This window comes from Salvelinus alpinus, chromosome 27 (assembly GCF_045679555.1).
Source record: "Salvelinus alpinus chromosome 27, SLU_Salpinus.1, whole genome shotgun sequence".
In the NCBI taxonomy this organism is placed as follows: Eukaryota; Metazoa; Chordata; class Actinopteri; order Salmoniformes; family Salmonidae; genus Salvelinus; species Salvelinus alpinus.
Genome location: NC_092112.1, coordinates 32,214,240 through 32,240,643, shown reverse-complemented (window position 1 = coordinate 32,240,643; position 26,404 = coordinate 32,214,240). Strand labels below are relative to the sequence as shown.

Here is a 26,404-nt window from a genome sequence, read left to right as displayed (position 1 = left end):
AAATTATTCATTAAAGATATTAACATAAAGCACAACTAACTACATTTACCTCCTCTACAAACCTCCTCTACATTCTATATGCAAGCCTTTCAGATCTACACAAGTGCCTAGTGCTTAGAGGTAAGAGGGTGTTTCTGGACAGGGCCTTAGTAATATCTTTCAAACAGCTCGAGGCAGCAGCAGAATCAATGGCCAGTCCCATCCTCATGCTCACCCGACAGACTGCTGTCCCTTTTCTTGTCTGCAGAGGGCAGGCTTGTCCTGTCGGCCTGGGGCCTGGTCTTCCTCAGTGCATAGCCCTTCCTGATGTCAGACAGCAGGTGGTCGATTATGCAGCCCTCTTCCTGGACCGGGGGGGCTTTACGAACTGGGATTGAGAGAGAGAGAGTTCATCTCAAAACAGTCCACCCTGATACATGCAATGCTCTGGTAGTGCGTTTGAATTTGGACTGGTGAACTGCAATTATCAAACATGCACTTATAGGTGTCAACTGTCCTTAGAAAGTGGCATAATTTCCTAGTCTCCTTTCCTTAATCTGCACTGAAAGACTGGACAGTTAAAGGCAATGGAACCTTCTATTTTGTGAGGAATGCTTTCATCTCCCCAGTTCTTCTAGATCAATGCAGATGAAGGAGGAGGAGACGGGGAAAGGGATCTTCTGAAGACTATTGAGACACAGCCAGGGAGAATCCCTTTCAGAAGCTACACATGATCCATGTATGATTATGATGTTGGTAACGGGACACTGTTGAGTTATGACTATAGTCACCAGGGAGTGCCTTGAGGTAACAGTGTTATTTGGTGTGTTGGCTGGCGGTTAGACTCACTTATTTTCCCGTTATCCCCTCTTGGTCGCTTGGAATCCTCCTCCTCCTGCTGTTTCTTCCTCTTCTCTGCCTTGATGGCTTGCTCTCGGCGGGTCTGATTGTCCTGGGATTTAAAAAAGCAAGAGAAAACACACAATAGTACAGGTATCCAGAATGTGAAACCATAGCAATGTGGTATTAAATATCGGAACAAAATTGGAGGACCTATGCAGTCAAAATGTATGACCCGGTTTGTGGAATAAACACAGAAAGATATACTTTGAATGGTTTTATATAGGAACGTCAATAGGTGAAGTAGGTCCATTAGTTATTTGTTTCTCTCACCTTGAGAGCTTTGATGAAGAGTCCCCTGAAGGTCTTTATAGTGCTGAACAGCTCCTCCAGAGAGAGACGAGATGAGTCCTCACACAGATACAGTGCCAGGTCCTCCTTCTTCCTGTCAATGGAGAAAAACCTCTCCTCCAGCTCCCTGCAGGCCTCCAGGCTTCCCTAGAGTAGACAGCCAATTCAGGGGGATTTATTTAGTTATGATCTGGCAACAATCCCGATGAAGTCACAAATCTCTAACACCATTAAAGGGGCGCTTGTACGAAACTACAAAGTCACCTGCTCTCTGGTGGTGAGGAGAGGTATTGCAACCCACCTGCATTGCAGTTAGATACTGCTCCTTGATGTCCTCCACAGAAGAGGAAGCCACCTTCTTCTCTGAATCTGTCAACCGCTTGATGAGCGAGCTCACCTCTGTCTGGATAGACTCCAGATTCACACTGTGGAAGTAAACAATAAACTTGGTAAGGTTAGCATAGCCTCCGTGTAAAGCTTTGATTAGACTCCACAATGTTGTATACAGCTTTTTCCAATACCCAGCAGCCTTTTCACAGATCTCTAAATCATCTGGAAGGTTCAACAGGTCATCATGGTTCTGCTCAGCATCCTGTAGGATGTGGTGGAGCAGCGTAATGCGACTTTTATTGGCCTTGGTCTCAGTGAGCTTCAGCAGGGTTCCGATCTTGAAGCCCTCAGCGTTCCCCGTGTGGCTCCCCTGTAGAACAGAGATAGACAGATTGTTAGTTGTTAGTGAGAGAACTATGTTGTTATGAGACCATCATTTTTGGTTTGGTTATAAACTCAGCAAAAAAAGAAACGTCCCTTTTTCAGGAACCCTGCAAAAGGGACGTTTAATTCATAAAAATCCAAAGATAATTCATAAAAATCCAAATAACTTCACAGATTTTCATTGTAAAGGGTTTAAACACTGTTTCCCATGCTTGTTCAATGAACCATAAACAATTAATGAACATGCACCTGTGGAACGGTCATTAAGACACTAACAGCTTACGGTAGACAATTAAGGTCACAGCTATGAAAACTTAGGACACTAAAGAGGCCATCCTACTGACTCTGCAGACGTGGCCAGGGCAATAAATTGTAATGTCCTTACTGTGAGACGCCTAAGACAGCGCTACAGGGAGACAAGACGAACAGCTCATCGTCCTCGCAGTGGCAGACCACGTGTAACAACACCTGCACAAGATCGGTACATCCGAACATCACACCTGCGGGACAGGTACAGGATGGCAACAACAACTGCCCGAGTTACACTAGGAACGCACAATCCCTCCATCAGTGCTCAGACTGTCCGCAATAGGCTGAGAGAGGCTGGACTGAGGGCTTGTAGGCCTGTTGTAAGGCAGGTCCTCACCAGACATCACCGGCAACAACGTTGCTTATGGGCATAAATCCCCCGTCGCTGGACCAGACAGGACTAGCAAAAAGTGCTCTTCACTGACGAGTCGCGGTTTTGTCTCAACAGGGGTGATGGTCGGATTCGCGTTTATTGTCGAAGGAATGAGCGTTACACCGAGGCCTGTACTCTGGAGCGGGATCAATTTGGAGGTGGAGGGTCCGTCATGGTCTGGGGCGGTGTGTCACAGCATCATCGGACTGAGCTTGTTGTCATTGCAGGCAATCTCAACGCTGTGCGTTACAGGGAAGACATCCTCCTCCCTCATGTGGTACCCTTCCTGCAGGCTCATCCTGACATGACCCTCCAGCATGACAATGCCACCAGCCATACTTCTCGTTCTGTGCGTGATTTCCTGCAAGACAGGAATGTCAGTGTTCTGCCATGGCCAGCGAAGAACCCGGATCTCAATCCCATTGAGCACGTCTGGGACCTGTTGGATCGGAGGGTGTGTGCTAGGGCCATTCCCCCCAGAAATGTCCGGGAACTTGCAGGTGCCTTGGTGGAAGAGTGGGGTAACATCTCACAGCAAGAACTGGCAAATCTGGTGCAGTCCATAAGGAGGAGATGCACTGCAGTACTTAATGCAGCTGGTGGCCACACCAGATACTGACTGTTACTTTTGATTTTGATCCCCCTTTGTTCAGGGACACATTATTCCATTTCTGTTAAGTCACATGTCTGTGGAACTTGTTCAGTTTATTTCTCAGTTGTTGAATATTGTTATGTTCATACAAATATTTACACATGTTAAGTTTGCTGAAAATAAACGCAGTTGACAGTGAGAGGACGTTTCTTTTTTTGCTGAGTTTAGTACTATATGGCATCACATGTTATGGATTCTTACGTAGTTAAGGAAGTTTCCAACGTCCAGAATGAGCTTGCAGAAGCTTGGCAGTCGAGTGCTCACCCTCAGACCTTATAGGATAGAAATAATAACCGATTAAAGAGAATAAAATAAAAGGAATTTTAATTAGTCGTAGGGGTGATGAGAGTGGTAGGGCAGGCAGCCTGGTGCCTGGACTTACTCTCACAGGCCTCATCCAGCAGCTCAGCTTTATGTTGCATCATCTGTAACACTGAGCTGATCTCCTCACACAGCAACATGCACTCGATCCTCAGGGCGTAGCTGGGGTCAAACACATACACACGACCACGGTCAACATCCAGGGTGAATCTGTCCTAGCTCATTGAACGCTATTAAGCTGTGGAGATCTTTACCATGGAACAGCTAGGAGCTGGAGATAAAACTGGTCCACACCAGCTAACTTCTTTCTCTCTCCTTGGTAGGACGTGAGGTTATCCATCTGAGTGGTGGGGAAAAAACAACTTTCCTATGAACATAAACTGAACACAAACATTTGGTTCCCAACACTATGTCGCTATCGAAAACAGAAAATGTATTTAGATCTAGAAATACAGTGTGGCCGCTTGAAATTAACCAATGAACTTGGCAGGGATTCCTGTGCCGGCACGCACCTCATGCTTCTCTGGTTGTAGCTTCTGTAGCTGTTTCAGCACCTCCACATCGAACTTGGAGCGGTCCCCTTTTTGGATCATGGCCACAATGTCCTCATGTGAGCTGTTAGGGGACATACAAATTACAGTGTCTTCAGAAAGTATTCATACCCCTTGACTTATTCCACATTTAGTAGTGTTACAGCCTGAATTCAAAATTTATTAAATTGACTTTTTTCTCTCTCACCCATCTACACACAATACCCCATAATGACATAACATGATGCAGCTACAACCATTCCTGAAAATATGAACAGTTGTACTCAGTGATGTGTTGGATTTACCGCAAACATAACGCTTTGTATTTGTATTTATTAAGGATCCCCATTAGCTAATGCCAAGGCAGCAGCTACTCTTCCTGGGGTCTGGAGAAATTAAGGCAGTTATACCATTTCTAAAACATTAAAATACATTCATTACAGAATTCACAACACATTAAGTGTGTGCCCTCAGGCCCATACTCCACTACCACATATCTACAACACAAAATCAACACAAATATAATGTGTGTGTGTATGCATGTGTCTGTGCGTATGTTTGTGTTTCTTCAAAGTCCCCGCTGTTCCAGAATGTGTATTTTTATCTGTATTTAAAATAAATCTGATTCTACTGCTTGCATCAGTTACCTGATGTGGAATAGAGTTCCATGTAGTCTTGGCTCTATGTATAACTGTGCGCCTCCCATGGTCTGTTCTGGACTTGGGGACTGTGAAGAGACCATTGGTGACATGTTTCGTGGGGTGTGCATGGGTGTCTGAACTGTGTGCTAGTCGTTTAAACAGACAGCTCGGTGCTTTTCAACATGTTAATACCTTTCAAAAGTCCCTCTTTGCGGCACCTGACCACAAGACTGAACAGTAGTCCAGGTGCGACAAAACTATAGCCTGTAGGACCTGCCTTGTTGATAGTGCTGTCAAGATAGTAGAGCAGCGCTTTATTATGGACAGACTTCTCCCCATCTTAGCTACTGTTGTATTAATATGTTTTGACTATGACAGTTTAGAATCCAGGGTTACTCCAAGCAGTTTAGTCACCTCAACTTGCTAAATTTACACAATGATTTGTCCCACACACGATGCCTTTAGTTTTTGAAATATTTAGTACTAACTTATTCCTTGCAATCCATTCTGAAACTAACTGCAGCTCTTTGTTTAGTGTTGCAGTCATTTTAGTTTCTGTAGTAGCTGACGTGTATAATAGTGTTGAGTCATCTGCATACATAGACACACTGGCTTTACTCAAAGCCAGTGGTATGTCGTGAGTAAAGATTGAAAAAAGTATGGGGCCTAGACAGCTGCCATGGGGAATTCCTGATTCTACCTGGATTATGTTGGAGAGGCTTCCATTAAAGAACACCCTCTGTGTTCTGTTAGACAGGTAACTCTGTATCCACAATATAGCAGGGGGTGTAAAGCCATAACACATACGTTTTTCCAGCAGCAGACTATGATGGATAATGTCAAAAGTCTCACTGAAGTCTAACAAAATGGCCCCCACAATCTTTTTATCATCAATTTCTCTCAACCAATCATCAGTCATTTGTGTAAGTGCTGTGCTTGTTGAATGTCCTTCCCTATAAGCGTGCTGAAAGTCTGTTGGCAATTTGTTTACTGTAAAATAGAATTGTATCTGGTCAAACACAATGTTTTCCAAAACTTTACTAAGGGTTGGTAACAGGATGATTGGTTGGCTATTTGAACCAGTGAAGGGGGCTGTACTATTCTTAGGTAGCGGAATTACTTTTGCTGCCCTCCGGGCCTGAGGGCACACATTTTCAAGTAGGTGTCACGTTCGTCGTAGTGAGGAGACCAAGGCGCAGCGTGATTATAATACATACTTCTTTTAATAAAGAAATATACTGAACAAACTAATACAAAACAACAAAACGAACGTGAACACTATAAACACTGAGTGCAGACATGCAACATCACATAGACAATAACCCACAAAACCAAAATGGAAAATGGCAACCTAAATAGGATCCCCAATCAGGAACCAACTCAGGCCACCATAGACTTACATTTACCTAGACAATACCAAAACCCCATAGATATACAAAAAACCCTAGACAAGACAAAAATACCCATACCACCCTCGTCACACCCTGACCTAACCAAAATAATAAAGAAAACAAAGATAACTAAGGTCAGGGCATGACAGTAGGCATAAATTGAAGATATGGCAAATAGGACTGGCAATATCGTCCGCTATTATCCTCAGTCATTTTCCATCCAAGTTGTCAGATCCCGGTGGCTTGTCATTGTTGATAGACAACAATCATTTTTTCACCTCTTCCACACTCACTTTAAGGAATTCAAAATTACAATTCTTGTCTTTCATAATTTGGTCAGATATACTTGGATGTGTAGTGTCAGCGTTTGTGGCTGGCAAGTTTGCCAATGAAAAAATTATTAAAGTAGTTGGGAATATCAGTCGGTTTTGTAATGAATGAATCTGATTCAATGAATGATGGAGCTGAGTTGGCCTTTTTTCCCAGCATTTCATTAACAGTGCTTTTTACTACCATTCTTTATGTCATTTATTTTTGTTTCATAGTGTAGTTTATTCTTCTATTTATTCAGTTGTCACATGATTTCTCAATTTGCAGTACGTTTGCCAATCGGTTGTGCAGCCAGAATTATTTGCCATTGCTTTTGCCTCATCTCTCTCAACTAGGGTTGCAAAGGGTCAGAAACTTTCCAGTAAATTTCTGGAATTTTTACAAAATTTTCCATGAGAAGTTAAGCCCTGGAATTTGGTAAATTTTGATTAAATTCCTCAAAAAAGCTTATAACAGTGAACCTTTTTTAAGGCAATTCTAGGTCTTGTGGCATATTTTGGTTAAACTATCCCCAATTCAATGGAATTGCAACCCTCTGCATGCACAGTGCATACTTCCATCACATGTGCAGTGCACTCTTCCATCACATGTACAGCGGATTTTTAAGATCTTCCACACTAATGAGATGCTATTGAGCCCACACTACTACACTGTCTAAGCCAAGGACTACATGCTTTCTGGTAAGTTTTGATTACAATACTGGGTGGGGTGAATATATTTTATTTGACATACATAATTTTTTCTTAACTAGTAAATAGTAGGCTAGTAAATTATTTCTAACTTGTTAACAATTTCTGCTATTTAGTTTTTGCTACCATGTGGGTTTTAGCTAGCTTGAGCCTGCTAACTGAGGAGTGTTAATTCACCTGTTTCCATACATGTTTCATTTGAAAACATTTATCTTACAAAGGAGTTGTTTAATCTAACTGCTTAACTTTTTATCTGTACATGGAATTGTATTTGTTTTTTTTTACTCATTTTTTTCTGATCTTTACAGGAAAATGCCACGGGCACTATCTAATGTGTGGAGACATTTCACTGCAGCCAATGTAGAAGGAAAAGCTGTGTAATTTGCAAATACTGTGACAAATCAAATGTGAAGAATACAACAAAGATGCAGAATCATCTGGCCAAGTGAATAAAGTTCCCTCAGCGCTCACAACAAGCAACCTCTGACAAAAGTCCCTCTACTTCTATTTGAGGTGAAAATTATGAATCAGACACCTTATCGCTAGCAACAGCTCATGGTCCTCCTGGAATCAGAAATATTTTTTGACTCAATGGAGGAACGTAGTCAGAGAAATGCTGATGAATGTCTTGCTTGAGCTGTGTATGCAACTGGTTCACCTCTGATGCTCACAGGCAATGTGTATTGGAAGAGATTTCTGAACGTTCTTCGCCCAGCATATACCACTCCAACCAGAAATGCTTTATCTACTAATTTGCTGGATGCAGAGTTCAACATAGTTCAAGTGAAGGTCAAGCAAATCACAGAGAAAGCAGACTGTATTGCAATCATCTCTGATGGGTGGTCGAATGTTCGTGGGCAAGGAATAATGAACTACATTTCCACCCTTCAACCAGTATTCTACAAGAGCACAGACACAAGGGACAACAGACACACTGGTCTCTACATTGCAGATGAGCTAAAGGCAGTCATCAATGACCTTTGACCACAGAAGATATTTGCACTGGTGACAGACAATGCTGCTTGGTCTAAAGTGGAGGAGTCCTACCCTCACATCACACCCACCCAAGGACATCATGGCACTGAAAACAATGGATACACTCTACAAGAGAGCCAAGGAAATGGTTAGGTATGTGAAGGGTCATCAAGTTACAGCAGCAATCTACCTCACCAAGCAAAGTGAGAAGAATTAGAGCTCCACATTGAAGCTGCCCAGCAACACCTGTTGGGGTGGTGCTGTCATCATGTTTGACAGTCTCCTGGAGGGGAAGGAGTCTCTCCAAGAAATGTCCATATCACAGTCTGCCGATATTGGCATCCCCATCAAGAGGATCCTCCTGGACGATGTATTTTGGGAGAGAGTGGTAAGCAGCCTGAAACTCCTGAAACCTATAGCAGTAGCCATTGCACGGATTGAGGGAGACAATGCCATCCTGTCTGATGTTCAGACTCTGCTTGCAGATGTAAGATAAGAAATCCGTACTGCCCTGCCCACTTCACTGTTGCTCCAAGCAGAGGAAACTGCAGTTCTGAAATACATCAAAAAGTGTGCAGACTTCTGCCTGAAGCCCATACGGAATAGGCACAGCGGCTGCAGACACAGGTACCCCCAGCGACGAAGGTGCAGGAAGATCAGGCTCCAGGGCGGCGAAACTATTCGTTGTTTGTTTCCACTCCAGGCCTCTCATTGGGAGTGTAGTTTGCTTTGCGGCAGGCCGCTGTCTTCGGCTTACACGGCTCGTGACATGCGACATTTGTTGATTGCCATGCTCCTCTTGCTGTGCTCCATCGACTCCGCTATCAGATTGGGGAGGAGAAGCAGGAGATGGCTCCCCTGGCGAACGAACTCCGGGCAACACCGGCCAGTCCGATAACGACAAACGACAAGACGGAGATGCATCCAACATGCGCAGAAGCCATCCAGCAACCGGCGTAGAAAAGGTGAACATTCCACTCTGCGTTTTCCCCAATTTCTGACGTAGGCTGCATGATCAAGGAAGCCACCTCAAGCCTATAATCCTCAGCAAGCAAACAATTGCCGCATTGTAACTCTGAGTGATCCAGTTTGTCCTAAAACACAGAATAATAGATACAGCTCCTACAGCGCTGGAACCGTTCATTTACCTCTCCAGACAAAGAGGGCCCCATTGGAAAACTCATCTGGGACTAACTTTGTTAGCTTTATGGCTAACGTTAGCAGCTTAGCTAGGTTAGCGGCTCTTTCAAGCAGACTTTAACCTGTATTCAGGACATAAAGTTAATTTATTTGCCATATTTTTTGCAGTTTTACTTTAGTGTCTTATTGCAAAGAGGATGCATGTTTTGTAATATTTTAATTCTGTACAGGCTTCCTTCTTTTCAATAGGTGCCCTTCATAGCGAAGCATTGGAAAACCTCTCTGGTCTTTGTGGTTGAATCTGTGTTCACTGCTCGACTGAGGGACCTTACAGATAATTGTATGTGTGGTGTACAGAGGTGAGGTAGCCATACAATAATCATGTTAAACACTATTATTGCACAGAGTGAGTCCAATACTACTTATTATGTGTACTTGTTAAGCACATTTTTGCTCCTGATCTTATACTTATTGACTCAAAACATTTCAGCTTTTCATTTTGAATTCATTTGTACAAATTTCAAAAACCATCATTCCACTTTGATATTATCGAGTTGTATGTGTAGGTCAGTGACATAAAATGTAATCCATTTTAAATTCTGTCTGTAACACAACAAAATGTGGAAAAAGTCAAAGGACGCGAATACATTCTGAAGGCACTGTATTTCAACACTCTTCTACTGTACCTATCAATTCTTAAGTTGCCTCCTTTACTAAGACTCTCTTCTTCATATTTCTTGCCTGAAAATACTCACCATCTGAATTGTTTTAAGAATATGTTCAGGTTAAGATTTTTCTTGGCATCGATGAAAGAAATCTGTAGATGGAGAAAAAGTGTGATGCTTGAAATTAAAACAGGGGATGTGTTAAGGAAAATGACAATAATGATGAAGGGAGAAGAGAGAGTGAGATTATAAGGCCATTTCAAAGTCTAATGAGATGGGGTAAGACCACATTGATTACTCTCTCTACCTCTTTGGGCTCCTGTTTGACCGCAGGGGCGCTGCCTTTGGCCTTTGAATCAGTCACTGGCAGACAGAAGAGCTCCTCAATACTGGAGTAGTCAGGCTCCAGAGAATCTGACTGTACCGATGTCCACATGGAGTGACTGTCTGGAGCAAAATAACAAAATGGTGTACAGTATTTGAATTATGACTTATACACTACACTCTTGAAATGTATCCAAAATGTATCCAATTTGCACTTGTCAGGGTCAACTGTATTTGTTGGTTTAATTCAATGGTGACACAATCTGACAGGTCCCTTACCAGTCACCACTCTGGATGGCAGCTTCTGCCAGTTGAGCTTCTTCATGCGTAGTGTGGGGCAGCGGCCCGCCTTGGGTGGAGGGGCATAGTAGGATCGGCCCAGTGTCTGCACACTCTGGGCCATAATCATGTCACCGCCACCAGGGGGAGGTGGGGGGCCCATACCAGGCAGTGGTGGTGGGGGTGGGGGACCCATACCAGGCAGTGGTGGTGGGGGTGGGGGACCCATACCAGGCAGTGGTGGTGGGGGTGGGGGACCCATCCCAGGCAGGGGTGGTGGTGGTGGGGGACCCATCCCAGGCAGGGGTGGTGGTGGTGGGGGACCCATCCCAGGCAGGGGTGGTGGTGGTGGGGGACCCATCCCAGGCAGGGGTGGTGGTGGGTAGGGACCCATTGTGCCAGGTAGGGGTGGTGGTGGGGGGGGACCCATGCCAGGCAGGGGTGGGGGAGGCGGTGGACCCCCATGCCCTGGTAGAGAAGGTTGGGTAGGAGGGAGACCGGGGAGAGGCCGGGGAGGGGACAGCATCCCAGACAAGCCAAGAAGTGGTGGGGGTGGAAGTTGGGGTGGGGGTGTGCCGAATGCTGCCATGCCTTGTAGTGGTGGGGGTGGAGGAGGAGAAGGAGGGGGGGGTGCAGTGGCAACAGGGGAGGTAGATCCTTTAATGAGGACACCCAAATGATCGGTCAATCTTTCTCTCAGGTCTATCTGAACGCCCCTGTCTGTGGTCTTGACCTTGACCTTAGGTGACCATTGCTGACCCTTGGAGGACACCAGACGTTCCATCAAGCGCTCGGTGGAGTCAACTTCAGCTAAAGAACACACACACACACAGACAATGTCAGAGTGACATAATATAAACCAGCCAAAACATGTCAGCGTACATGGCCACAGTAAATAAATGGTGAAAATTATGTTTTTATGGACTATGAAGGTGATTGATCTCAGACTCACGTTCCTGTGCCAGCATAGTAGCACGGTCAGCCAGGGCCTCCAGGGCCAGCCACACCTCGCTGTGTTCCGGCCCCAACAACAACAGAGCGTGCAGGATGGACAGCAACAGCACCGAGGCAGGGGAGCTACTCACCTGGAGAGAGGGGAGGGGGTTATATTACTTGTATTATCTGCTGTGTGTTTTAATTACAAATAAATACACCCTTAATTGGTGCTTACTTTGGTGAAGAGTGTGGCGAAGACTTCCTGGTGACTGCTCATGTCAATACCTCCGTACATGCTCTCCATCTCAGCATCATCATATGCCATTGTGTCCTCAAAGGTCTCACACTGGATGTTCAGGTCCACATCATCCGTCTCCCTGTAACACACACACAAACATACATGAATACGTATTTCCACAGGAAAAAACAAGTAGCAGTGTGAAAGAAAATTGGTGTGCTGTGCATAACAGAGCATTTGCTTATTCCGAAAAAGTTTATATATATTTGAAATAAATAAAAATGTATTATGCAAAAGACTCAACTTACCTCAGTTTTGGAAGTAAATCCAGTAATTGTAGCCCTGCGAGACAAAGAATAAGTCACAGTTAGACATTTTCATCCAGTTTGACATGTCCACATAGAGATTCTATCAATTACTAGAGGGGCTATGTTACAAATCCTAAAAGTTCTACAATGGGGTGAAAATGGCAGCCATATTGGTCAGGGAGAAATCCAAACCAGTCTAATTGAATTAATGGCAGTAGAGGCATAATCCTGATTTTACTTATAAAGTAAGGCATGTGATATATATCATAAATTGTGTAATAGAATTATTGTCAAACTAAAATATTGTCATATAATTATAAATACTGTTTAAACAGGTTTTATACCAATTTTCTGTATAAAAAGCATCTCAAATATATTTAAACAGAACATGTCAACATGCTATTGTGTATACAGTGTATATATAATACATCTAAAAAATATGTTTTACTATTTTGCTGATAGGTGCAGTGAAATGTGTTGGTTTACAGGATCAGCCATAGTAGTACAGCGCCCCTGGAGCAAATTAGGGTTAAATACCTTGCTCAAGGGCACATCGACACATTTTTCACCTTGTCGGCTCGGGTATTCAAACCAGCGACTTTTCGGTTTGCGCTAACGGCTAGGCTACCTGCCGCCCTATTATTTGATACAATATCAGTATGTGTTGCATTTACAACTTGTCTAAGTCCTATCATCTACTGATTTCCGCCAGCGTATGGCTGTGGACTGCATTGTTTGGATATTGGCAAACTGGCAGTTAAACAAATTAATGGAATCATTCCTCTAAAACTGGCTGACTATCTAACTAACAAACATACAGTGCAGATAAATTCTTCAAATTCATTATTTTACACAATATCTTATCACAGCACTGGCAAACCATGGTTGACCAACTCCCTGACCAAAATGGCTGACCTTTATCCATCATAAGAAGGTTCATGACCATTCTAGTACTCTAATTCTTAATTCTATGAATGTCCATCTCCATTTCCTGTATTCAAGCCATTGTTTATAACGATTGCAATATCTTCATCATTATGATAGATTTTTCAACATATGAAGCACTCCACACCATGTAGGCTACTGTATATAAGCATTATTGTGGTACTTCTTGATACTGGTAATCAATTTGTGCATGGTTGATCTTTAAAGGGTACAGACACTCCTTAAGCCTCTCCGTTTCCTGGGCAACAGTATTGGAAGGTCAAGTAGACATATACACGGCAATGGAAACCTTTCTCAAGAAATAATAAGTGAGTCTAAATACTAAAAAGCATTATTGGGAAGATACACAAAACTAAAATTGGAGGTAGTGAAAGCAGGGTCTCCTTGTTTCTTTTCTTCCATTCACACCGGTGCTTCTCTATGTATGTGAGTGTTGAAAAAGCATGATGAAGAAGTAGTGATACCGATGAACTCTTTGCGTAGTTTGTCCCTCTTCCTCAGGTCCTGTACCCTGTAGATGATCACGTTGACCACACTCATGAGGATGACCATATACGGCACGTTGTCCGTCGCATGCAGCTCGTTCATGATGACGCTGAAGCGGTACTGGTGGATCTTCACACTCTGACAAAGATATATAGTTACGAAGATAACATAAGTCAGCATCCCTAATTCATGAAGAACAGGGAGATGCCTTATCTAAAGTAGGTTTTCCTTATCTTAGACGAGGTAAAATACATTTTCACACTCCTCCTTTAATACTTTGTATGAATTCAAGGGGGTATCAATGCTGCTTCAGCTAACAATTGCTTTGAAAGTAAACCATATGAAAATAATTATCAGAATTTGTCTTTGTGTATATTTATGCTGTTCTGTATAAAAAAAAGGTGATGGCAGGGTTACACCTTACTTTATAGTGATCCAGGGCATCCATGACCAGGTGGTGTCCCTGTGGGTTGAACATGGTGAGGGCTGCCAGCAGCTCAAACACCTGCATCTTCACCATGGTGTTGGACGTGTCCAGTGCTGCCAATCAAAAAAAGAGATCATGTTCCAACAGGCAGTCAGGCACACAGACAGACAGACAGAGACAGGCCTTTGCCAAAACTCTTGCCACCTTTCTTACGAGCCCTCTTTCTCACCTTGTGACAGGGTCCTGACGTATCCCTCATTGTCCAGTATAAAGTGCAGCCCAGCGGAGGAGTTCATCACTGCCTTCACACAGGCCACACAGGTGAGCTGGAGGATGGCGTCAGCGATGCGGGCACACCCACGGCCAGACAACCTCTCCAGGGCCTCCATCAGCAGATCCAGCCCATTGAGCTCCAGGAACTGCACCATCCAGTCCTGGTCACTCCCCTCCAGACGCCTCCGCAGCCCTGAGTAGTTGACCACCGTGGGTACCTGTAGCAGTCGTATGCATAGCTCTGGATCTGCATTCTCCAAGTTGGCCTCCAGGTGAGCATCTGGGTCCGGGGGGCTGCTGGTCAGGTGCTCCTTTAGGGCCTCCCACTTCCCTTTGGATGCCTTGGCTGCCATGGCAACTCAGAAAAGATAGGCTAGATGTAGAGAAACATTATGCAATATTCGTGTTGTGCCACATAAGAGTGAAACAGAGACCCACAACAATTGAAACAAAATTGAAAAATAAGTCTGTAAATCATGCATTGGTTTGATTTGGAGGAACTACAAAGCATTATTGGAAAGATACACAAATCTAAAATTGGAGGTAGTGAAAGCAGGGTCTCCATTGTCAAAGACCTGCCTGAAGAGGAACCTCCTCTGAACTCAGGAAGGGTAAAAGAAAAACAAACATCCTTTTATGCTGAAACTCTGAAAATCCTACTTGTGAACTGGGAGCAACAAGTTGTGTCCATTCACATGCTTTGAACTTGTTGAGAACCCCTAATTGGCTAATGGCAAACAAGCTGTGTCAACCATGAACTAAAAGTACAGCTATCATGCTCATAACCAATTTATAGTGTTCAAAAACCATATTAATAGATGTATTTTTATAAATAATGTTTTGTTGTTGCATTTAACAGCAAAAAATGCTGTTATCGAGGTAATTTCCTTAGTATAGTAGGTACTATCTAGAACCTAAAAGGGTTTTTCGACTGTCCCCATAGGATAACCCTTTGTAGAACCCTTTTTGGTACTAGGTAGAACCCTTTTCGATTCCATGTAGAACCCTTTCCACAGAGTGGGAACCAAAAAGGCTTCTCCTATGGGGACAACCGAAGAACCCTTTCGGAACCCTTTTTTTCTAAGAGCCTAGGTGACGTCAGAGTTCATCATGTGGGAGAAGTCGGAGCTCAGGATGAAATGACACAAGAGTTCCACCTATCAATTAAGATTTGGAGGGGCATTGAAGTGGATTATTCCCAGTTGTATGTTCATATTTACGAATATATGAGATGCTATGAACGCAGCGTTAGCATTGTCTAAAATGCTGAAGTTGGTTGCTGTCGCTAGTAGAGGTCGACTGATTATGATTTTTCAACTCCGATACCGATTATTACCGATTATTGGAGGACCAAAAAAAGCCGATACCGATTAAATCGGAAGATTTTTATATATATATTTGTAATAATGACAATTACAACAATACTGAATTAACACTTTTATTTTAACTTAATATAATACATAAATAAAATCAATTTAGTCTCAAATAAATAATGAAACATGTTCAATTTGGTTTAAATCAAGCAAAAACACAGTGTTGGAGAAGAAAGTAAAATTGCAATATGTGACATGTAAAAAAGCTAACGTTTAAGTTCCTTGTTCAGAAGATGAGAACATATGAAAGCTGGTGGTTCCTTTTAACATGACTCTTCAATATTCCCAGTTAAGACGTTTTAGGTTGTAGTTATTATAGGAATTATTTCTCTCTATACGATTTGTATTTCATATACCTTTGACTATTGGATGTTCTTATAGGCACTATAGTATTGCCATCCTAATCTCGGGAGTTGATAGGCTTGAAATCATAAACAGCGCAATGCTTGAAGCACAGCGAAGAGCTACTGACAAACGCAGGAAGTGCTGTTTGAATGAATGCTTACGAGCCTGCTGCTGCCTACCACCGCTACGTCAGACTGCTCTATCAAATATCAAATCATAGACTTAATTATAATATAATAAACACACAGAATTACAAGCCTTAGGTCAATAATATGGTAAAATCCGGAAACTATCATTTTTGAAAACAAAACGTTAATTCTTTCAGTGAAATACGGAACAGTTTCGTATTTTATCGAATGGGTGGCATCCCTAAGTCTAAATATTGCTGTTACATTGCACAACCTTCAATGTTGTCATAATTATGTAAAATTCTGGCAAATTAATTACGGTCTTTGTTAGGAAGAAATGGTCTTCACACAGTTGCTACGAGCCAGGCGGCCCAAACTGCTGCATATACCCTGACTCTGCTTGCACAGGACGCAAGAGAAGTGACACAATTTCCCTAGTTAAAATAAATTCATATTAGCAGGCAATATTAACTAAATATGCAGGTTTAAAAATATATACTTGTGTATGGATTTTAAGAAAGGCATTGATGTTTATGGTTAGGTACATATTGGTGCAACGACAGTGCTTTTGTCACGAATGCGCTTGTTAAATCATCACCGTTTGGCAAAGTAGGCTGTGATTCGATGATAAATTAACAGGCATCGCATTGATTATATGCAACGCAGAACAAGCTAGATAACTAGTCATATCAACCATGTGTAGTTAACTAGTGATTGTTAAGATTGATAGTTTTTTATAAGATAAGTTTAATGCTAGCTAGCAACTTATCTTGGCTCCTTGCTGCACTCGTGTAACAGGTGGTCAGCCTGCCACGCAGTCTCCTTGTGGAGTGCAATGTAATCTGCCATAATCGGCGTCCAAAAATGCCGGTTACCGATTGTTATGAAAACTTGAAATCGGCCCTAATTAATCGGCCATGCCGATTAGTTGCTAGTTGCTAGGGTCTATTTTGTGAAGTGCACCAGTCCCTCCTGCAGCAAAGCACCCCCACAACATGATGCTGCCACCCCCATGCTTCACGGTTGGGATGGTGTTCTTCGGCTTGCAAGCCTCCCCCTTTTTCCTCCAAACACAACGATGGTCATTATAGCCAAACAGTTCTATTTTTGTTTCATCAGACCAGAGGACATTTCTCCAAAAAGTACAATCTTTTTTATGGCGGTTTTGGAGCAGTGGCTTCTTCCTTGCTGAGCGGCCTTTCAGGTTATGTCGATATATGACTTGTTTTACTGTGGATATAGATACTTTTGTACCTGTTTCTTCCGGCATCGTCACAAGGTCCTTTGCTGTTGTTCTGGGATTGATTTGCACTTTTCGCACCAAAGTACATTCATCTCTAGGAGACAGAAAGCGTCTCCTTCCTGAGCGGTATGACGGCTGCGTGGTCCCATGGGGTTTATACTTGCGTACTATTGTTTGTACAGATGAACGTGGTACCTTCAGGTGTTTGGAAATTGCTCCCAAGGATGAACCAGACCTATGGAGGTCTACAATTTTCTTTCTGAGGTCTTGGCTGATTTCTTTAGATTTTTCCATGATGTCAAGCAAAGAGGCACTGAGTTTGAAGGTAGGCCTTGAAATACATCCATAGGTACACCTCAAATTGACTCAAATGATGTCAATTAGCCTATCAGAAGCTTCTAAAGCCATGACATAATTTTCTGGAATTTTCAAAGCTGTTTAAAAGGCACAGTCAACTTAGTGTATGTAAACTTCTGACCCACTGGAATTTTGATACAGTGAATTATAAGTTAAACAATCTGTCTGTAAACAATTGTTGGGAAAATTACTTGTGTCATGCACAAAGTAGATGTCCTAACCGACTTGCCAAAACTATAGTTTGTTAACAAGAAATTTGTGGAGTGGTTGAAAAACAAGTTTTAATGACTCCAACCTAAGTGTATGTAAACTTCCGACTTCAACTGTACCACTTTCAGTATAAGATCAAGATTAAATGTAAATTAAAGTTGGGTGAACTATCACTTCCACTTCAGTTCTGAGTGTGACTGTTTGGACTTTACAGAGTTCTATAGAGGGCACACTACTAGTAGGCCTATGCCCTGTCCCAGACAGCAAGCTCAAATATCAGTCACTATCGCTGTGTCTTTCACTGAGGTCGTAAGATCTGACTGCAGGTCATGCAACTGGAGATGGATGGCATGTGGCAGAAATTAAGTCCCATGGGCCACCACAAAAAGGAGGTGAAAAGTTATAATGGACGAATGTGAGAAGAGGGGCATTTACTAATAGACAAGACAGTTAATAGACGATCACCAGGTCTTCCTCCTTTGACTTTGATTGAAAAGGTTAAAGGCTTTTGTATATGTATATGTTCAATTGAAAAGACATTCTGTAAAATGTGCTGCATCCCAACAGCCATCAGCATAATATGGGATAATGCATAGTACATTTGGTGTCATACTTGCTGAATTTGCAACAGCTTTGTGAGTATACTGATTCAGTCCCATTGTTGCTTGGAGCTGCGGTTTAAAGAGTATTCAGTGCCATTGGGACATAGATTAGTGACTGACAGATTGGCACATTTATAGCCACTCAACTTTGTGAGGACAGACAGACAGGGAGTGACCTAGGCTTGGGCGGTATACCGTATTTGCCGTATACCAGGGTATTATAAAATACCGATGGTATGATTTTCAATACCGTCAAGCTTGAGTTATAAGCCACTGCTTATAACTAACTATAAGTTAACTATCTAAAATGTGCCAAATCTATTATCTACAGCTCAGGGCTCCAACTATTTATTTGGTTTGCTAACTTGCTAGCTAACTTGCAAGATTGGTTACAGTAGAGACAATCAACCCCCTCCTGGATGAAGATCCCTGATGCCTATTTTTTATTAAATGTTTTCTTTTGGAAAGAAATAACGCCCCTTATGTGTACTGCCGGTAATACCGTATACCCCGGTATGCTACAGGAACAGTATAAAGGTATGAAAATATGGATATCTCCCAACCCTAGAGTGACCCAGTCAGCTATTCAGGCCTGTTAGCCAATACAATCACATCCCTCGCAGTGAATCTGATATGAGTGCTCCGTCTCTCTCTCCCCCTCACACACAACATTTTTTGTCCTATCTGTCTCTCTCTTGGACACTTCCTACTTTATATTTCTCTTTCTATGACTCTTTTTCCCTGACCCTCCCCTTTTTTCCCTCTCTCACTCACCCTTTCTTTGTTTCTCAACTTTGTTAGAAGCCGGAGTCTTTCCAAACCAGTAGTAACAAATAGGAACCTCAGGTGGTATGATATCTTAAACTGTCAATGGGTGTGTTTCATAGATTAAAGCAAGTGTCAGACTCTTACCTCAATGAGGTATTTCTCAAGTGGAGCTGCACCAAATGTGCTACTTTTAACAATTTCCACTGAAGATTTACCAAAAACATATTTACAGGAAAAACTGTGCAGATACAAAGTTTGGTAACAGAATAAAACTGTTACCAAACTTTTCATCTGCAAGTTTTTCCAGTAAATATGTGTTTGGTAAATCTTCCGTTTTTTTACTGTGTAAATTGTTCAAAGTAGTCATTGTGCATAGAGTTGTATGGTTTGTTAAACTTTGAAATCAATGGTTTTTGTTTGGAATACATTTTAAAGTGAAAAATCCGTCTCAATGAAATTCCTTTAACGTGGAATTGCCCTATGCTAGATAAATCCACATTCCAGTGATTGCACAAGAATGCAAAGATTCCATGCCAGACTTGTTGGTGAGGTTGAAGTATCCTCCTTCTAGCATAGGGAGAAGCAAATCAATGAAGTGCACCTTTAAGAGACCATGGTTCTGAGAATGGGTGGGGTCCACATGAGCAGAAACCTCAATGTGCAGAATGCCTTCTGTACACTACGGAGACATCCTACTGAGGAAATGTGACTCACACAGTTCAGGCTAGTGAATCATATCCTCCTGCTGTAGTCTGTGTTGTGTCTACTCTCTCTATTACAATGCCTTTAAACTCTGCATCCGTTCACATTGATTATCCAAGCCAGGCTTGAAATATACTACTGACAGAAACAAATTATTCATGAATAAACTCTGAGGCAACTGTTTCCAACAGAAGCTACATTATGACATCACGTGTGTGTCTATTTGAAGTTGTGACATCAACTTCGAGGTCGGTTTGAAGGTTTTTAATGTGGCGCTTTCCAGTGGTGCTGGAGTAGAGAGGCTAAGATTTTCCATAAACACAAAATCCTGATCTGTGCTGATGTCTTTTTTCCCTATTGCTGCTCACTAATCCTCAGGCTTCCTGTCCAACAAAGAAGCAAATGACTATTTCCATTGAAAAATGTACGTTTTGGAAAGGCTACTGGTCTGGTGCAACATTGAGTTTAAAAAAACGATGTACAGTATGACCAACCGGAATGACACCATACCTCTAACTTAGCCCCGTATGCATGTTCTAACAAGTAACAACCAATCCACACTCAGTGGCATTATAGGAAAACAGTCTTGCCATGTGACTGGAATGTTCATGCTTCAAAAATGTCCTCAGCTAAGCACATGCTGACACATTCAACAAGATGTGGAATTTCGGGAGCTACAACGACATAGTCTTGAGAACACATTACCGTGGATACAGGAATCCCTGGTCTGAAAGGGTCCATTATTTGAACAGGCTTCGGCTTCTATGCTGCCTGGAAGGGAAAGGCTGAAGGAAACAGACAAATTTCCTGCAGCTTAAGATGGGATGGGGACAGACAGAGAGACAGAGAAAAAGACTCTTTAGGAAAGAATGATTAACTTTTGTTGTGTTATTCTCTCAGTCACATTCCTCCCAAAATTGACCTGGGGTCATCTATATGGATTTGCTTGATTATATTGACAGAGATTTCTGAAAGAGCCCAGAGATCATTATTGGTTCATATAGAGGCCTCAATGGCAATACCAGGCAGTTATCAACAGGGTTGGGTTCAACTGAATTAAATAAATTCAGGAACTTTTCTGTCCCTTAGAATGTGTAGCATGACATTCCTGGAGTGCTGGATATACTGTACAATGGGAGTTCTTGTCAACATCAACATCATCCAGACCAGCATGACCCTGGCAGAGAGAATCTTCCTGGAGTCATGTGAAATAAGGAACCAGGAACCGGGCTATGCAATGTGACCTCCTTAAATGCTTACAGAGCAACTGAGCAATCTATGCAGTTTATGATGATGGAATCACTATAAAAGACCTAAATAAAGATGTTCAGTAGCCATGGAAGTTTGAAACATGATAAACCTTGGCTCATCTCATGCAAAGGAATGGTTTTATAACAGTATCATATCTGGTGCAGTCAGTGGCGGACTTACTATTAGGCAACTAAGGCAATTGCCTGGGGCCTCGCATCATCAGGGGCCTCGTGAACTTGCCATCATTTAGTTTAATAATACATAATTTCTCTGTTATCTTGCCTTCCCCCTCCACTTGAGGCTTTCCTCCACTTGTGAGTTACCTCCGAGGTACGCTATTAGCAGTAAACGGAGCGGTTTCTGTTTTGTTCCTAAAAATGTATCTTCTGGCGCATCTCAAAATCGTTTTATTTTCTTTGAATTTGGCTCCAGCTTTTGAACGGAGGCTATTACCGATTGATGAGACTCACTCACGGTTTGATGCAAAAAAAGTGAGATGGTTTGGGATGAGTTGGACCGTAAAGTGAAGGAAAGCAACAAGTACTCAACATATGTGGGAACTCCTTCAAGACTGTTGGAAAAGCATTCCAGGTGAAGCTGGTTGAGAGAATGCCAAGAGTGTGCAAAGCTGTCATCAAGGCAAAGGGTGGATACTTTGAAGAATCTCAAATAAAAAATGTGTTTAACACTTTTTTGGTTACTACATTATTATTTACTACATGTTATTTCATAGTTTTTATGTCTTCACTATTATTCTACAATGTACAAAATATAAAAAATTATAAAAATCCTGAAATTAGTAGGTGTGTCCAAACGTTTGACTGGTACTGTAGGTATTGGCCAGAATTTATATCCACCATAGAGATGGATAGAGATCACTACTTGGAAATAACCAGTTTTTGCATGGACATTGCCATTGAGAGCTTCCACCATTTTGAAGTAGTCAACTGGGTGGGACTTCCTATGGGTTAAGGAAGGATCACATGATCCCATCTAGGTCATCAGGTGGGCTCAGCCAATGAATTCTACTTGTGAGCATTCCATAACTGCAGGTGGCAGTAAATCACCAACCTTGACATTATACCTGTTCAAACAACAAACTCCAGGTGGCAGTATGTACCATTTCAGTTTGTTTACCAACTTATAGAAGTAGTAGAAGAAGAAAATTGAGTACTTCAAAATGGAGATGGCCTCAATGGTGCTGCCCGGTGCTCTCACAGACACCATAATGGGACAAAAGATGAGTTGTCTATGGTCCCTAACTTGAACATCTAAAACTAAATAGAAAACATGTAGAATGTTAATGGACTTATCTATTTAAAAATAACTTCCCTTTTCTGGCCCGCAAATTGCTTTTGATTAACAAATGGGTCCGGAACAAAACTGAAATCCCGATGTGACCCTCGGACCAAAATGATTGCCCACTGCTGTTCAATGTAGTGATGCAAAGACCTTTACTAGTGAAGGGCATTTGACATTTTTTTCGGTTAGCCTTTTCATTTTGGTTCATTCATCTAAAAGAGCTAGCTCCGAAAAGCTCTTCGTTCAGTAGCCATGAATGCGTTTAATAGACATGGGCAGGGGCCTCAGACTGGCCTCGGCCTAGGGCCTCCAAATCACTAAGTCCGCCCCTGGGAGCAGTAACATAATCAACAGCTGTTGACCTTCTAGCTAGCTGCATGTGCACCTTTGTCAGCAGAGGATCTCCACTAGCAGTTCCTCTTCCCTATAAATCCAGGGCATCACCCTCTGGGACCCAGTCAGCAGATTGTTAGTCAGCATCACCATGCCAACACTAGTGCTGCCCGGGTCAGCTGTTTGTTCACCCGCACCCTTCCACAATTGCTAATAACCCATCCTCAACCACCAGATTATATGTGATAAAGTGAAAATCTGAGGCCAGCACCCGGCCCCTAACCCACTAATATAGAAAATGCGCTGTAGTCTACAGTCAAAGACAGCTGAAGATTTAACCCATCTGAACAGTAGGCTACAGTTCCCTTGAATTTCCTTATTTGAAGTCCCCATCTTGTGACTGTTGAATTTGTATAGCTCCTCACAATCATCACATATAGGCCTAACATAGCCGGCACTGCCATCATCCTCTTTAAGCCTACCATTTCACCAAATCTTTCCCAAACATTTACTTTTCTGGCCCTCTTTATGTTCAACTCTCCATTTCACAGCTTTTCTCTAATTAAATTGCGACATTGTCCATTTTGCCTCCGTGGATTGACGCCATTCCCAAAAACATGTGGCGATTGGCGTGTAGACTATTTGGCACGCCTACAGTTAGGCCCTAAAGCTTATAGGCTTACGCACTAATGCCATTTAGCCTAAAACAATTTAAGAAAAACCTAAATGTAGCCTATAGATATAAATTGCCCAATAATTATACATTTATGGATTTTTTAAGGTATTTTTTTCTCTTTATTCAATCCGCCCTTCATCCACACAATATTAAATGACCCTAAACCCATCTGCCCAGTGGATATAAGCGCGGGAACTGCAGGGTATGAGTCAACCCGTGCCTCACTAGCCAACACAACACAAATATGATTCTGTATGTAACTGTGCTTAAACACCCATTTGTCTTGAGCTTCCTAAATAGCATAGTCCCTATGTAAATAAATCGTATAGCCTTCTTAAACCTATCGAATTTCATTCTAAACTAATGGGCCATTCTGTCTTATTAACAGCAACATCAAACAAGAGCAGTTCAGTGAATGAAGTGACCTTTGTCTTCTGATCAAATCCGATCAATGATCTACATCATTGATTTTGAATCAAACACATACATCTAATTGGCCGCATTTGTGTGGCAGTGTTTTATTTTGTTTACAGAACGCATGGTTGTGCCGCATGCACAACTGCATACAACACATAACGTACACACCCCTTCTCATCTGATCTGTAAAGCCTATGTGCCTGTAGAAACACCAGACTGTCATGGTCAGCTGTGTATGTGAGATGGGCATGCCATGGTGGCACTGACCGCCCTCTTGTGTCCGTCCCTCTGTGTCACTCACACATGTAAACAATACATCGCCATAGGAACAAATGAGTCCCTCTAGAGTTCAGTGGACATAGCCCACTTACATAATCCAGTCATTAAACAGACATACACGTCACACTATCACCTAGCCATATCTATGACTAAAAAGAAAATACATTTTATAACCTGAGTTCTTTGTATCTCTTCTTAGTCAAAGATATGGCTAACAATCACCAAATGTGAAGTGCAATGCCAGTTCTCTAGGAACAGACAGAATCCCATACTAACATTTGTACATATATTTTTATCTTTACTACCAATTGGTAAATTATTAGTAAAGAAATAGGATACCTTGTGACGCATTGTGCCCATTGCCATCTTCACAAGCCTGACACAAAATTGGCAGAACATTGAAGGTTGGCATTGGAACTTCACATTTGCCCCAGCCTGGTCTCTCACACTAGATGTGACATAATACATGTACATCTAACACACTCAAATTAGTATAATATGTTAGGTTTGGTTACATAAGACGGAAGGTTACCTAAGGCAAAAAATTAAAGTACGGTGGTTGGTCAGGATAGGCATATACAGTATAACGTGAACGTCTAGCAACCCAATGGTTCGTGTTTGAATCACATCACAGACAACTTTTAGCTAATTTAGCCTTTTAGCTAATTTGCAACTATTTACTACTTTTGAGCTACTTTGTGACTACTTAGCATGTTAGCTAACCATAACCTTAACCCTTAAACCTAACTCCTAACCCTTGACCCGTAACCTTAACCCCTAGCCTAGTTAAAGTTAACCACTTTGCTAATGCAGCGTTAGCAATCTAGCCACCCTAACTAACGACAGCTACAACAAATTGGATTTGTAACAAATCATACGTTTTTGCAAATTCTTAACGAATTGCAATTCATAACATACCAAACGAAATTGATGATGGACGTCATCAAATTAGTACCAATGGAATTTAACACACAGCATCATACTAATTGGAGTATGTATCCCGGATTAACATTTACTATGTTACGTCTACCCCTGAGTCTAGGATGTTTGCCCAGGCTATGAACGAGCAAGACAATAGAATTCGCATCATGATACAGTATGCAACTATCTTATGTTGGACAAAAAGTTATTGTTAATGAGTGATGTGGTTCTCTCCGTCCAAGTGCTTAAGTTGAACAAATTACAGATGTTACCATTTTTTCCCATAAAGTCCTCATTATGAAATGTGTTACTCTTACGTTACTGAGTCCCTTAGGCTGCACGAAGGACGAATTCCACAGCAAATCGAAGGCAACACTTATATCGAAAAGTAGCCGCTTTCCTACAATTCCTGCGTTCTAGTAGAAACTATAGAATATAGACAGACTGTTGTATCCAAACCCTGCTGCGCTGATCTCTGCATCTCACGGACTGCGCGTGACGAAAATTCTGAGGGTAGAGAGTAACATAGCTCCGCCTCCTCACCCACACATCTGGATGTTGATGAATTCAGCGAAATGGACCAGTCCGGACCAGTCGTCCTCTTAGTTGTTCAATGTCTCAATACTCTTGTCATATCATTCATCTTCTCAAATGTTCTAGACTAGGTAATATGAACAGGGTTGTTTAACTGAGGGAAAATTTGTTTCATATTGGATATTCGTACCTAATATTTGATCTCATCATAATATGGATAAGTTGTTTCCTACTAATTATTTGCCTACTTTAGCAATGTCATCATATTTCCATGCCAAGTTAGACGAAACAGTCACATTAGCCTGAGAGGTGCAATGCATGTCTAGGGCCAAATAAATATTGGATGCACCTATTGTGGAACAAGCTAACTCAAGCTTTACTACAACAGTGTACTAACTAGCAGCAACAATCTTAAACCCCCCCAAAAACGCCTTCATCTTCCCCTGATTCAGAATATACAATTTGCATAGTCATGGCACGATTTATGTAAGTTCTATTGAAGGTTGAAAGCCGAAAGAGAAAAAAAGATATAAAAAAATATAGAATTAAAACTAAAGTGAATTTTTCCCCATTCTTCCCTGATTCAGAATGTCTCATTTTGTATGATGTATTTATTTTGGATCCCTATTAGCTGCTACTCTTCCTGCCCTGTTCTGAGCCAATTGCAATTTACCTACGTCCCTATTTGTGGCACATGTCCACATGACTGAACAGTAGTCCAGGTGTGACAAAACCAGGGCCTGTAGGACCTGCCTTGCTGTTAAGAAGGCAGAGCAATGCTTTATTATGGACAGACTGTTGTATCAATATGTCACCTCATCTTGCTCAATTTCCACATTATTCATTA

The 26,404-nt window shown here is 42.0% G+C and overlaps 1 protein-coding gene across 4 annotated transcripts in view; it reads right to left on the bottom strand.

Annotated features, from left to right (window-relative positions):
• The window catches only part of LOC139556407 (inverted formin-2-like), a 28,710-nt gene extending 3,203 nt beyond the window's left edge, over window positions 1–25,507 (bottom strand). For all 4 annotated transcript variants that reach the window (XM_071370326.1, XM_071370325.1, XM_071370327.1 and 1 more), the window contains exons 1-19: window positions 25,341–25,507; window positions 14,073–14,489; window positions 13,841–13,956; window positions 13,395–13,554; window positions 11,986–12,019; window positions 11,675–11,816; window positions 11,456–11,588; window positions 10,504–11,313; window positions 10,208–10,347; window positions 9,991–10,052; window positions 4,052–4,154; window positions 3,794–3,879; window positions 3,601–3,701; window positions 3,420–3,490; window positions 1,692–1,870; window positions 1,472–1,595; window positions 1,153–1,317; window positions 829–931; window positions 215–367 (exon numbers count right to left, since the gene is read on the bottom strand). In XM_071370326.1, coding sequence (XP_071226427.1) covers window positions 215–367; window positions 829–931; window positions 1,153–1,317; window positions 1,472–1,595; window positions 1,692–1,870; window positions 3,420–3,490; window positions 3,601–3,701; window positions 3,794–3,879; window positions 4,052–4,154; window positions 9,991–10,052; window positions 10,208–10,347; window positions 10,504–11,313; window positions 11,456–11,588; window positions 11,675–11,816; window positions 11,986–12,019; window positions 13,395–13,554; window positions 13,841–13,956; window positions 14,073–14,469 — 3,079 coding nt within the window. In that variant the 5' untranslated portion in view covers window positions 14,470–14,489; window positions 25,341–25,507. The remainder of the gene's footprint in view (window positions 1–214; window positions 368–828; window positions 932–1,152; window positions 1,318–1,471; window positions 1,596–1,691; window positions 1,871–3,419; window positions 3,491–3,600; window positions 3,702–3,793; window positions 3,880–4,051; window positions 4,155–9,990; window positions 10,053–10,207; window positions 10,348–10,503; window positions 11,314–11,455; window positions 11,589–11,674; window positions 11,817–11,985; window positions 12,020–13,394; window positions 13,555–13,840; window positions 13,957–14,072; window positions 14,490–25,340) is intronic.
• Window positions 25,508–26,404: the final 897 nt, after the last annotated feature.